General features: G+C 40.1%; 1 protein-coding gene across 2 annotated transcripts; it reads right to left on the bottom strand.

Moving 5' to 3' along the window:
* Positions 1-1,703: 1,703 nt before the first annotated feature.
* On the bottom strand, positions 1,704-5,953 carry LOC110710336 (mitochondrial import inner membrane translocase subunit TIM14-1-like). Of its 2 annotated transcripts, none has more exons than XM_021888619.1 (3): positions 5,785-5,953; positions 4,030-4,198; positions 1,704-2,188 (listed from the first exon to the last, which is right to left on the bottom strand). In XM_021888619.1, the coding sequence occupies exons 2-3, from the start codon at positions 4,179-4,181 to the stop codon at positions 2,032-2,034; spliced, it is 309 nt and encodes a 102-aa protein (XP_021744311.1). In that variant the 5' UTR covers positions 4,182-4,198; positions 5,785-5,953; the 3' UTR covers positions 1,704-2,031. The 2 variants fall into 2 exon arrangements, with proteins under 2 accessions (XP_021744311.1, XP_021744310.1); XM_021888618.1 differs by having other exon boundaries at positions 4,030-4,202; positions 5,785-5,949.
* Between the last annotated feature and the right edge of the window lie 7,114 nt (positions 5,954-13,067).

Raw genomic sequence — 13,067 nt, 5'->3', positions numbered from 1 at the left:
ATAGACATGAAAGTGTAAACATGAGGAGATGACACGTAGGATTGACATTTTGTTGACGTTTGCAGTTTTTTTATTCTCAGCAGCAACTTAACCTCCATGGCTCCATGTTTATCCAACGTGTTTGATTGATACTCCATAATTTGACAAAAAGACTTGCGTGGACCTGGTCCACAGTAATATTATTGTGGACCCGAGGTCTATACACACGCAACTGACTTTATATTGAACATAGTGACCATTATTTTTAACATAGTAACTTTATTTTTAACCTAGTAACCTTTATTAAAACTAATACAACGTTTAATAATATTGTGAACTTGAAATACGACGCTATTACCCTAATTTTAACATAGTGGCCTTTATTATTCATATTGATCAGTATATAAAATATTTCATTAAAAAAATAACCACTTAGGCCTATATATTACCAAAATGATTTTTATTTCAATATAGTGATTTTTTTAAATTATAGTGACCCTTTTTTTTATTAATAAAACAACCACACTTTTTCTAATGTTAGTGGTCCATGATAAATTAGTGTGAACCAGGTTCATTTAAGAATTTGTTATAATTTGATAGGACATGTAATAAGGGACTATGGGTCCAATTCGGTTTGGTCAACCTAAATTGTGGTTAGCGGTATCAATTCAGATGTTTAGGTTGGATTCAGTGAACCCAAATTAAATTGGATTTATTTCACATTTAAATTATGGTGTCCATACAAATCAAGATTTGTATTGAGCTTTATTCAGGTTGATTTTGTATCGGGTCGATCAGATCAGTTTTTGGCACTTGTAATTGTGACAAACTAACAACCATACAGTTAATCATTCTATTGTTGTTCAAAAATTGTTCGGCTCTTTTCAATGATTACACTTTGACCTTTATGGTTTTCAATGCACATGTTTGATTACGTATGTACACAATATAGTTTAAGTAAAAAATCTTAAAAATTTAACATTTTGAAAATTCACGAAGCCAACAACGTCCTACTCCATACATAATACTCCCTCTGTTTTTATTTAAGTGTTCTGGTTATGCACCACTTTGACCAATGTTTGCGTTTTACACATAAGATTAAATATGATCATGTGAGTGTCTATTAATTAAATACTCCGTATTAGGGGTAATAATCGTAATAATTTATCAGTTTTAGGGGTAGTAAATTAGTACTCCGTAATTAACAACTTTTTTAGGAGTTGTAACTGACATGGGTCCTATTAACTAGTTTTTAGGCTCGGGTAATTCCCCAAATTACTACATTAATTCCATGATTGAAATCCTTATTAACATTTGGTTTTGGTAGAATGACATTGAATTTGGTGATAGTTTGGTGGCTAGTACTTTAGTTTTTAAACTTAAGGTTGTGGGTTTGTAGTACTACTGTAGACCTATAATATTACTCCGTAGTACATTTGTATTTCTTATTTTTAAGAGGGTTTTCTCAAAAATAAAAAAGAATTTAAGAGGGAATCTTGCTTTCTTTGAAAAATTGTATACTTAATTATTTATTCCAATAATAGATTTTTTTTTTTTAAAAAATACCCAAAAATGTGAACAATATACGAAGTATTATGTTGAGTTTGAATAAACATTCGCTTGGAGAGTTGGAGTAGTTAACTAATTGCTTGTATATTGATTGCCATTAATCAATCAATGATAGGGGTACATGACGCACTCTTTAAAAACTCGACAATAAATGGTGAAAATTCCATAAAGATTTCCATTCCAAATAGCTTAAGTTTAACAGTACTACAATATTGCAATAACAAACATGATATGATAAGAAAATGAGAGCAATTCATATCAATAAATCTGGTGTTTATACCAGTCAAATAGTGTACAAGTTCGAAAATTGCAGCCAACTACAACAACCTGTATATACTCATTCACCTTTGCTTTTCCAAAGGAATTCCAAAAAAAGGGTATTTGAGTTCCTTCACCAACTTTGAAGACACAGGCGCAGGCATCTAGCCATGGTTTTGGTGGAGGGACGGGAAAATAATTTTATTTCCGAGGATTAAAACAAAATTAGAATGCAGAGCCGCTGTCTTTGGGCTTCCCAACCATCATGTCCTTTGCTTCATTGATTTTAGAGGCAAGATAATGGCTTCCTCCGGCATCAGGATGGTTTGCGATCATTACCTTTCTATGAGCTTCCTTGACCTTCTCTGCAGCTGCACTCTCCCTGCCATTTTAAGGTCCAAAGAAGTACATTGAAAATTAAAACTTGGGAAAGAAAGAAGAAAAAAAATGTGACAACAACCATATTTCCACAAAACAGGAAACCTTATACAATTAAATAAAAAAAGAAGTAACAAATGTTGGCTAACATATACTCCGTATACATGAGAGACTATAGATAATAGACATTACAGTGACAAAGATGCTTAGAAATTTAAGGAGAGAAGCTAAGTGACCATTAACCTTCTTTGGATCCCACTACGTGGCAAAAGCTCGAAAGTGAAGAATTGGCATCATTAAAGGTTCTTACAGCAACATGAAAATGTTTCTAGTTATCCAGAAAATACCAAACACTGAAACACTATGATCGTAAAATTAAAGGGGCATTGCAACATTTAAGCTATAACTATGGAAATGTGAATAGGAGAAAAATTCACTTAAGTCACACAGAGCTTGAGAGGCGACATGCAACATTTAAGCTACTCTTAATCTTGCGAAACTGATATTGCGCACAAGCACAATAGGTAAGCACAAAACTTATACCAATGAAATTGTTCTCATTCCAACATTTTTTGACTTTCAAGGAAAAGGGAGAAAAAAAAAAGGGGGGGGGGGGGGTTGGGAAATAGCAATCCTATGCATTTATTAGAGTATTCTTAGTACATAAGTAACACTATACCTCCTCTATTCTTAAATACTTGCAATAGTTTAACTTTTGATTACATTTTTTAATTAATACATAAAAATCAAATGTTATTGTGCAATATGTTGTTAGACTAATCTCACTCAATACATGACTTTCTAATATCAGTGTTGCTTATAGTTTTAATTTATATATAATTGCGTATATTTATAGAAAGTTGTGTATTGGCTTGTGTGCCAGACTGCCAGTCAAATTGTTGCAAGAAATTATGAATAAAAGGACTATATTGGCAATATTATCTTCTACATCAATATGATGATAAGTTGTGCTGTTATGGATTAAAGCAGTGGCTCCTTCACCCAAATTTCACTAATTTTATTTTTTCTAAACTTATTAGCCCTAAAGTTATATTATCTGACGTTAAATAAACTTAATTTTTATAAACTTATTAAGTATCAACTCTAAACTTATCCTATCTGAACTTAGCTTATAATGAACTTACCAGACCTAAAGTAAGTGAAAATAAGGTAGGGTGAATAGAGCTTTGAGAAAACCTAAATAAACTTCACAATATAGCAAGAACTCAAATAAATTGATGTAAAACGATAACATAGCTAATTAAAGAATTTTTTTATGAATTGAGCTCTACTAGATATAAAAGTATAAAGCAAAGCTTTGATCTAGGGAGTTCAAAACTAGACTAAGCTAGCAGCAAATTAATTTATTGCCCCTTTTGCACCCTTCATTTTAGGTTAAATTAACATTAGACAATTAGTTTTGCAAATTACATTAACTTTTACAATAACCTAGCTTACTAATACCTATTCTGTCTTTCAGTTAATTTTTCTACTTGTACATGCACAGACCTTAGCACCATTGCTTAGTTAAAAACTTCACAATGTAACAAGAATTCATATAAAACAATGTGAAACGATGACATAGTTAAATTAAATTTTTTTTTTCATTTTAGGTTAAATAACATTAGACAATTAGTCTGCAAAGTAACTTACAATAATCTAGCTTACTGGTATGTTTTCGGTCTTTTAGCTAATAATTAAACTTGTACTAGATTAAGTGTTCAGCTAACTAGTCGTGCACAAACCTTAGCACCATTGCTTAGTTATAAAAATTGTGACAGAAACTTCTTAACCCATGCAAGAAAAACTTCAATTGCATAAGAATCTAAAAGTTATCACAACTACCTTATGCCAAGGATAAGAGCCGCTTCCCTCCTGGTCATCTTGGGTTGAAAACCACCTTCAAAAAACTTTCGAGGTCTTGGTGGACGTGCCTTGTATGCTTGCCAAGCTTGAATTCCATACCTACCAGCAAGAGCAGCGGCGGCAACAGTCATCCCAGCAATTAAAGGAGCTGCCTGGAAACATTCGGCATTTAATATCAAACTCTAAAGTTGACAATAAGATTGCTTCACGAGGGACAGTCACTTCAAATCTCAAACAACCAATGTCCAAAAGGTTCACATTACGATGGAATTTTCAAGAGTACACAAGTCCCAACCACCAAAAGAATCCAAGATAGGAAAATATATTCTAATCAACACACAAGATCAATCTTCAAACTATATAAATAGAATACAGCAATTTCGGGAGCATGCTTTGAATCTTCACACATGAAAGCACAAAATTGAGTCAAAATGCTGATAGCATGATAGAAGAACAAAAAAGGGAAACATTACTTTTAAAGCCCTGAGACTCTGAGAAATCTATATAATAACAATTCAAGAAATCCTTATTTTTATCAAACGGCAACACTTGTTATATTATAATTAGGTTCTCTTACACTGAATATTCAATAATCTATTTCGTCGAAGTGCCTTTCAAGTAAAAATCAATATCTTCATCACAAAATAGGGAATGTAGCACAAGGTGTTCAGTAACCATACTGCTAATGATGATTAATCAAGTATTAACAATCGACAACTTTATCTAGAGTGTATAAATACAAGAAATACCCTGAAATCAAAGTTTATAGTTACTTTGCAATGAACAGATACTGAAGATGTACTAAGCTAATCAAGACAGCAAGTATACGGTTCGTTCGTGTGTCCTTGAACCCAAATACAAGTTATTATAAAGGAGTAAAACCCATAGCAATTGTAGAATCCTACAGCCTAAACTGCCTTTCACAAGATTTGCCCTTCTTTCCTTTTCTCCCCATTTGTTGGGAATTGGTTATGGGTATGATTTATATTTCCTACACGGGCCAATCTGACCGACCCGAATCCACTGATGCCATACCCCTCCTCACCCCAACCATCAAATCCCAAAACAAATATTGCACACCCCTCACTACCTAATCAACGTAGTGAGGTGGAGATTGTGCTTAATGCTATTAGAGCAAAAGCTCACTTTACAACTCAAACCTCAACTACTTCAACAGAAAATCCGAGGTTTACAGCTAAATTTACAGCTTATAACGTCGACAAGATCGAAATAAGTGTAGAATTCACATATTATTCTCCTAAATTACACATGAGTTGCAGACACAAAACTAATTATTCCAAACTCAACCCAAAATGTGAAGGGAAACCCCACATTGAACAGAAACAGAACAAGTTCGCACCAATTGGAAAACCTAGCAGAAACACCCAAATCAACCAAAAAAAAAAAAAAAAACAATCCCACTATAAAACTTCCACAAATAAATCAACCAAATTCTTAAAACCCCTAAAAAACCGATTTTTTCTAACAAAAACCCCACAAAACAAAGCAACAAACAGTTAAAATGCTACACAAAACCCTCCACAAATCTTCTGCAGAAGTGAAATTCATGAAGTCCCCATTAATTTTAACTTAAAATCACAACAATTTATCAAACAGCTGCAAATTTATCTATCATAATTCATTACCAATTGATTGAACGAACAATTCAAATTGCAACAAAAACAGCTAAAAATTTTAACAAAAAAAAAGATTAAATGAAAAGAGATTACTAACCATTTAATTTATGGTGAATCTATGAAAACAGCTTTGGATTTGCAGTCTTTGGTTTGTAAATTTGTACTCTGTAAAATTGATGTTTTGTGTTTCTGGGAAACAGAATAAGAGTATTTGCTAGAAAGTTCAATGTCAATTGTCAAACTACCAACGTCTATTTGATGGGCATCAATTAAGTTTGAGAGTAGTGTGGCCCAAATTTTATTTTTTTTTTCCCTAAGAAGTGTGCCCAAATTTTATTTTGTTTTTTTTCATAAGAAGTGTGGCCCAATTTTTTATTTTATTTTTTTCATAAAAAGTGTGGCCCAAATTTTAATTATTTATCTTTCTCATAAGAAGTGTGGCCCAATTTTATTTTATTTTTTCATACGAAGTGTGGCCTAAATATATAAGGCCCTCTAAAATCTCTTTCAACTGGGCCTTCCTGGCTCGATTGGGAAAATCGTTTCTAACATACTTTTTTCGCTTCGGATTAAGTGTATTAGTTTGACTTAATCTGTTGATGAACGAAAAACAAATCATTATTCATTATATATTTATTGTTATTAGAAAAAATTATACGGAGTAAATATAATTGATATTATGAAAATAGCCCCTATAAACCCAACAACATATTAGACAAATTATTACACTTATTCTTAGATAGATGGAGTTCAAGACTTTATGCATCTAAAATGAATATACAAATGTGTTTTGCGATATTAATAACACCGTGGTAACTAGAGTGTAAAAATAATCATAAGTTTTATACAATTATGCAACTCTAAGTCATGTGTTTAACCATTAAATAAATAAGCATAGAGGCGCACGCAATGCGTGCACGACTATCCACTCTCCCTTCCCAAATTTAGCTGAAAACATTTTATGCATTTTTTTTTTTAACTAACTTAAAAAGTTACACCTGATTAAGGGATTTTGCTCTCACCAATCGGAATGCGCCACGTGGGCCAATCAGGTCCTGCCACGTGTCCTCTAAATGGACCTGTCAGAGCCTGCCACGTGGCACGCGCCTATTTGTCCACCATGGACCTATTATGTCACGACACGTGGCATCCTCCATGCCAAATGGAAAAACTGGCCACCTAGGCCCAACTTTCAAGGGAAGCCCAATCAGCCCTAGGTTAACCTAAACCTAGGATTGGCACGCTTCCCAAGGTTATAAATACCCTCATTGATCCTCATTAAAGGGGATTACGCTCATTAACTACTCTCACCTAGAGAGCAACACTTGACCTTTCCGCATTAATTACTCCTTAAACAAGTACTAATTTGACCGTCGGAGGCGGAGCTCCAACCACTAGGAGTCTCCGTTTGTTTTGCAGGTACAGGCGTCCGGTTCCAGTCTCGGAATTGTAACTCTCCCGCAGGACATCAGAAAACCCCGAAACATTTTGGCGCTGTCTGTGGGGAGAGTACTTTTGGGATGGCTTCAACGTCTGTACCAGAGGAGAGGCGTCCACTGGACGACCCTCAAGTCTACTCAAATCATGATACTGAGGATGAAGTTGAGGTTGAAACACACACAGCCCCAGACGGGACCCTAAGGGCCCGACGCACCCGTCACACCGAAAGGAAAGAACGGGTAGATCACCAAGCTGGACCCAGTAATCCAGCCGGCACACTGCCTGATCAGCAGCAGGCGGCTGAAGGGTCTGCTCCTATTACAAGAGATGAACTCATGATCTTCATGAGGGGCTTCAAGGGGGAGATCCAAGAACTGATCAATAAGAAGACACCTGCTCTGTCTAAGGAGCAGTCGGCTAAGAAACCTTCCCATTCAGGAAGAAGGAAGCCTGTTCAAGGACGAGAGGCGACCCCTCACCCTAACTCTAGGAAGTGGGAGCCGTCTGTGCTTGACTTGACAAAGTACCGTTTTCCCTCACCAGGGAAGAGAAAGCCCATTCGTCATATACAGGCGGACAGGTCAAAGAAAACATACTCGGACGCTCGGCTATTGCTAGAGCAGAAGAGGAACGACCGACTGTCAGAATCGACCTCCACTTCAGACTTCCAAGATAGTCTGCACAATACCTCTATGAGGTACACTCAGTCAAATCATGAGAGTCAGACAGGCGGTACCTCCCGTCGGTCTGGATTTCATAAAGACCAGGCGGTACCAAATTTACCAAATGTACCGCAACAACAATATTTTTTGCAGCCACCTCTGTTTGGTGGACAGACGTCAAAAAATGTCCAGCCTTTGGACTGGCAACTACGGTTGCTAAGACTTGGAGAACAGCCGTCCGCTTTCTCCAAGGAAATTATTGAGGCCGCCCAGCCAGCCAAAGTTAAAAATGTGCTAGTAGGCGCCTATGATGGCACTACTAACCCTGAAGACCATTTGATGGCGTTCACCAATCTAATGTACCTCCAAGGGTTGGATGATCCCACTTGGTGCAAGTGTTTCCCAGCGACTCTCAAAGGAATCGCACAACAATGGTTCGGCAACCTGCCGACTGGTTGTGTGAACAACTTCAGGACGCTTGCTTACTTATTCACCTCCAACTTTTCCATGAACATACCTGCAAAGAAGACGACCCTTGATTTAGGGACGATTCAGCAAGGTGAGAAGGAGGGGCTCCGTTCATACATCAGGCGGTTCAACCTGATGAGGATACAGATTCTACCGGATGAGGTGGCTTACATTGACTTTTTCAGAGGTCTCAAGGATGGGTCGACCTTCAAGTTTGACCTGGTTCGAAAGAGGGTTGCGACTCTTCAAGAAGCTTTGATTGAAGCAGAAGCCTATATACAGGCGACTGATCTCTGTAGTACCGGAAAGCAGTCGGACGGAAGGAGGTCCAACAAAAAAGAAGGTCGACCAAAGCAGTCGGCCAATAAAGATGATAAAAAGAGAAAAGAGGTCTGGGCGGCCGATTCCTCTAAACAGCCGGCCCAGAAAAAGAAGAAAGAGTTCAAACCATACTCTCCGAAGTATGCGTTCAACAAGGATAGTCAAGCTATCCTCAAATAAATCAAGGGTCGGATCTCAATTGAGAAGCCGGCCCCCATGAAGGGTTCCGCGAGCAATCGGAACCAAGACAAATTCTGCCATTATCATGAAGACGTTGGTCATGAAACCAACGAATGCATCAGTCTCATGCGCTACCTAGACCGCCTGGCTGAACAAGGCAACCTTGACTCCTATGTCAAGAAGTCTAAGGGGAACACTTCCTCCAAGAACAAGCAATCGGCCAAAAAGAATCAACAGGCCGACAGCTGTAATACAGATGATGCAGTCGTCTACACGATTGCATGCGGCTTCTCAGGAGGCGGCCCCACTATCAAGGGCAATAAAGATAATATCAGGCGGCTAGATGTCAATTCCGTTCATCAAGAACGTTCCTCCAAAAGTTCATTCCCAGAGATTGTAATCACAGAAGAAGATCTGGGAGGGGTAAAGGGGCTGCATGACGACCCTATTGTTATTGAATGCAAAGTGGCCAACCAAAGGGTTGGCCGAATCCTCATAGATACCGATAGTTCCTCCGATCTTATCAGCAGCAAGTGTCTGTCAAAACTCAAATACAAGACTGATTGCATACATCCGGTATCCCACCCTCTAGTAGGGTTTGGAGGAGGAGTCGTACACCCAGTAAGGCGAGTGGATTTACCCATCCGCCTGGGTGAGAAAGGGGAGGGTCGCCACATGGTGGTCCGGTTCCTAGTAGTTGAGGAACTCTCGGCCTACAACATGATCCTGGGACGACCTACCTTAAATAATTCAAAAGCTATCATTATCCCATCTCTTATGCTGCTCAAATTTGAGAAGGATGATGGGACAGTCGGCTCCCTAAGGGGAGATCAGAAGATGGCTCGGGAGTGCTACCTCTCGGATATCAAACCCACCGTAGTGGCCGCAGGGCCAAGTGGTGAAAAAGCGGACCTTGAAATTGTTAAGGAGGATGCGCCTGCTCAAGAAGCAGGCGGCAAGAAAAGAAAGGCTGTCCAGTTGGGGGTCGAAAGAAAAGAAAGAAGATAGCAATCACTGATAGAGGAGCGGTCAGACGAATTCCGCCCTCAGCCGGCTGGTGAGCATACAGACCTTGTCCTGGACGACTCGCGTCCTGACCGAACAGTCAAGGTTGGGACGACTGCTCTTAAAGTTCTGGGTGAAGATTTTCACCAACTTTTGAAGGAATTCAAAGACATCTTTGCATTCGAAGTTCATAAAATGCCAGGCATCAGTCCTGACCTGGCGGTACATAAACTAACCGTGGATCCGAAAAAGAAGCCGGTAAGGCAGAAGAAGCGGAACCATGGCGAAGAGAGGAGTCAGGCAGCAGCCGTCGAAGTTAAAAAATTGCTTGACGCAGGGTTCATTCGACAATGCTACTTCCCAGACTGGGTTGCAAATGTTGTACTTGTTAAAAAGCCGAATGGTACCTGGCGAATGTGTGTGGACTACACGGACCTAAACAAGGCGTGCCCCAAGGACAGTTATCCTCTGCCCAAAATTGACAGTCTGGTCGACTCAACAGCCGGCCATGCTTTGATGAGCTTCATGGACGCCTACTCTGGCTTCCATCAGATTCCTTTGTGGAAGAAAGATCAGGAGAAGACGTCCTTCGTCACTGATCAGGGGCTATATTGCTACACGGTCATGCCGTTTGGTCTGAAGAATGCCCCGGCCACCTTCCAAAGAATGATAAATACTGTCTTCTTTGACCAAATTGGGAGGAACGTCGAGGCATACATCGATGATATGATTGTTAAGTCCAAGCTTCGGACGGATCATCTGTCAGACCTCCAGGAAACATTCACCACACTCAGGCGGCACCATGTCATGCTCAATCCCAAGAAATGTGTATTTGGGGTTGAGTCTGGTAAGTTTCTCGGATTCCTCATCAATCAGAGAGGAATAGAGGCGAACCCTGAGAAAGTGCAGGCGGTCATCGACATGCAGTCGCCTCGCACCGTCCGAGAGGTTCAGAAGTTAACAGGTTGTCTGGTGGCTCTAGGAAGATTTCTCAACCGGTCAGGCGACAAGTGCCTTTACTTTTTCCAGGCTATAAAGAAGAAGGCAAGGTTTGAATGGGGGCCGGATGCTGAGGTGGCCTTCCAAAAATTGAAAGTTCACTTACATTCCTTGTCGAGGCTGGTCAGTCCTTTGCCTAAAGAAGTGCTTTACATGTACCTGGCCGTTTCTGACCATGCTCTAAGCGTTGTCCTTCTTGTTGAAAGAGACGGCTGCCAGCTCCTGGTCTACTTTGTCAGCCACGTACTGAAAAATGCCGAGTTGAGGTATCCCTTAGTGGAAAAGTTCGGCCTCGCTCTCTTCATGGCCGTCAAAAAATTGAAGCCCTATTTCTTGGCACATGCAGTTGTTGTGTATACAGATCAACCGATCAAGTGGCCACTGACAACCATGGAGTTGTCAGGCCGGATGATCAAATGGGCAATAGAAATTCAGAGCCTCGAAGTCACATTCGAGCCCAGAAAAGCAGTAAAGGGGCAAGCCTTTGCTGACTTTATTGTAGAAATGACTCGGCCCCCTGATTCTCAAGTTCCAGACCAAGTCTGGAAGGTATATGTGGACGGGAGCTCCACCTCAAATGGTTGCGGAGCAAGCGTCATATGTCAGTCGCCAGAAGGCGACAAGTATGAGTATTCTCTACGTTTCAACTTTCAAGCCTCAAACAACGAGGCAGAATATGAAGCTTTACTAGCCGGAATCCGCATGTGCAAGGCGGCTGGGGCAAGAAAAATAGACGCCTGTTCTGATTCACAATTGATAGTGAGTCAGTACAATGGTGAATACGAAGGGACTCATCCGGCAATGATCAAGTATTTACAGGCAGTACGACAAGCAGTCGGATCCCTTGAAGACTTTCATCTGACTCAAGTACCAAGATCTGAAAACAACCAGGCGGATGCTCTTTCAAAGTTAGCATCCTCGGCCTTCTGTGATACTCCAAGAATCGTTATCTGGGAGGTTATGGAGAAAAGAAGCATTGAGGAAGATCCCATTGGAATTTTAGATAGAAGTTCAACCTAGATGGATCCAATCAGGGCATACTTAACAAACGGCACCTTGCCGGATGATCATCACCAGGCGGCCACACTGAAAAAACGAGCGTCCAGTTTTGAAATGATAAAGGGAGAACTTCACAAGAGAGGGTACCTTCAACACCCTTCTTGAAGTGTGTTACTCCAGAAAAAGGACGAGAGATCCTAGAAGATCTTCACTCTGGTTACTGCGCTTCCCATGTAGGCAGCAGGTCGCTTGCCCAACGGACAAGGCGGCAGGGTTACTTTTGGCCTACTTTAGAAGCAGATGCAATGGAGATGGTGAAAAAATGTGACAAGTGTCAAAAGTTTGGCAAGCTAATTCACCGTCCGGCTACTGATCTCACTGCTGTCCATAGCCCACTACCGTTTGCTAAGTGGGGCATGGATATTCTGGGTCCCTATACGCCTGCTACAGGCGGCAGGAAGTACATACTTGTTGCAGTCGACTACTTTACTAAATGGGTAGAGGAAGAGGCTGTCAAAGGAATCAAAACGAAGGATGTGATTTCATTCATCTGGAAAAACATCATCACTCGGTTTGGGGTGCCCATGTCTATGGTTTTTGACAATGGTCCCCAATTTGAGACACCTGTTCTCAAAAACTGGCTGGGAGACCAAGGTATCTCGCATTACTTTGCATCAGTCGGCCGTCCACAAGCAAACGACCAAGTAGAAGCTTTTTATAAGATCATCTCAGACGGTCTCAAGAAAAAGATTGAACGAGCAGGCGGCCTATGGGCAGATGAACTACCACATGTTCTTTGGGCCATTAGAACGATTGAAAAAGGGTCGACTGGAGAGACTCCATTCCTCCTAACTTATGGTGCCGAAGCAGTTCTTCCAATTGAACACTACGAGCCGACTCTTCGAGTAATGTTATACGACGAAGAGGCGAACTGGGAGTCCATGCGTCTGGCTTTGGACTTACTCCCAGAAAGGAGGGGCAATGCAGCCTTGCGCCATGAAATTTACCGCCTGAGAATGACCAGACATATAATAAAAAAGTACACAGGCGTCCACTCAAAGTGGGGGACTTTGTACAAAGAAAGATGGAAGCAGACGGTAGGGCTAATGAGTCTGGAAAATTAACTCCCAACTGGGAAGGACCCTATCGAATCTATGAAGAAGTTTGGGACGGCACCTACCGCCTGGAAACACCAGACGGCCAACCCTTACCTCGAACTTGGAATGCAGATAATCTCAAAAAGTATTATTTTTGAATGATGTAAATAACCGAGAGCTCCCTAATAAAAGTTTGCTATTTCACTTCA

The sequence above is a fragment of the Chenopodium quinoa genome, unplaced genomic scaffold (assembly GCF_001683475.1).
Source record: "Chenopodium quinoa cultivar QQ74 unplaced genomic scaffold, ASM168347v1, whole genome shotgun sequence".
NCBI lineage: Eukaryota > Viridiplantae > Streptophyta > Magnoliopsida > Caryophyllales > Amaranthaceae > Chenopodium > Chenopodium quinoa.
This window is presented reverse-complemented; position numbering and strand designations above follow the sequence as displayed.

Bases quoted from the DNA above. Each gene is read 5' to 3' on its own strand.
- LOC110710336 (XM_021888618.1), bottom strand. The intron at 2,189-4,029 runs GTAGTTGTGATA...TTAAAATGGCAG, and splicing joins GCTCTTATCCTTGGCATAAG to GGAGAGTGCAGCTGCAGAGA.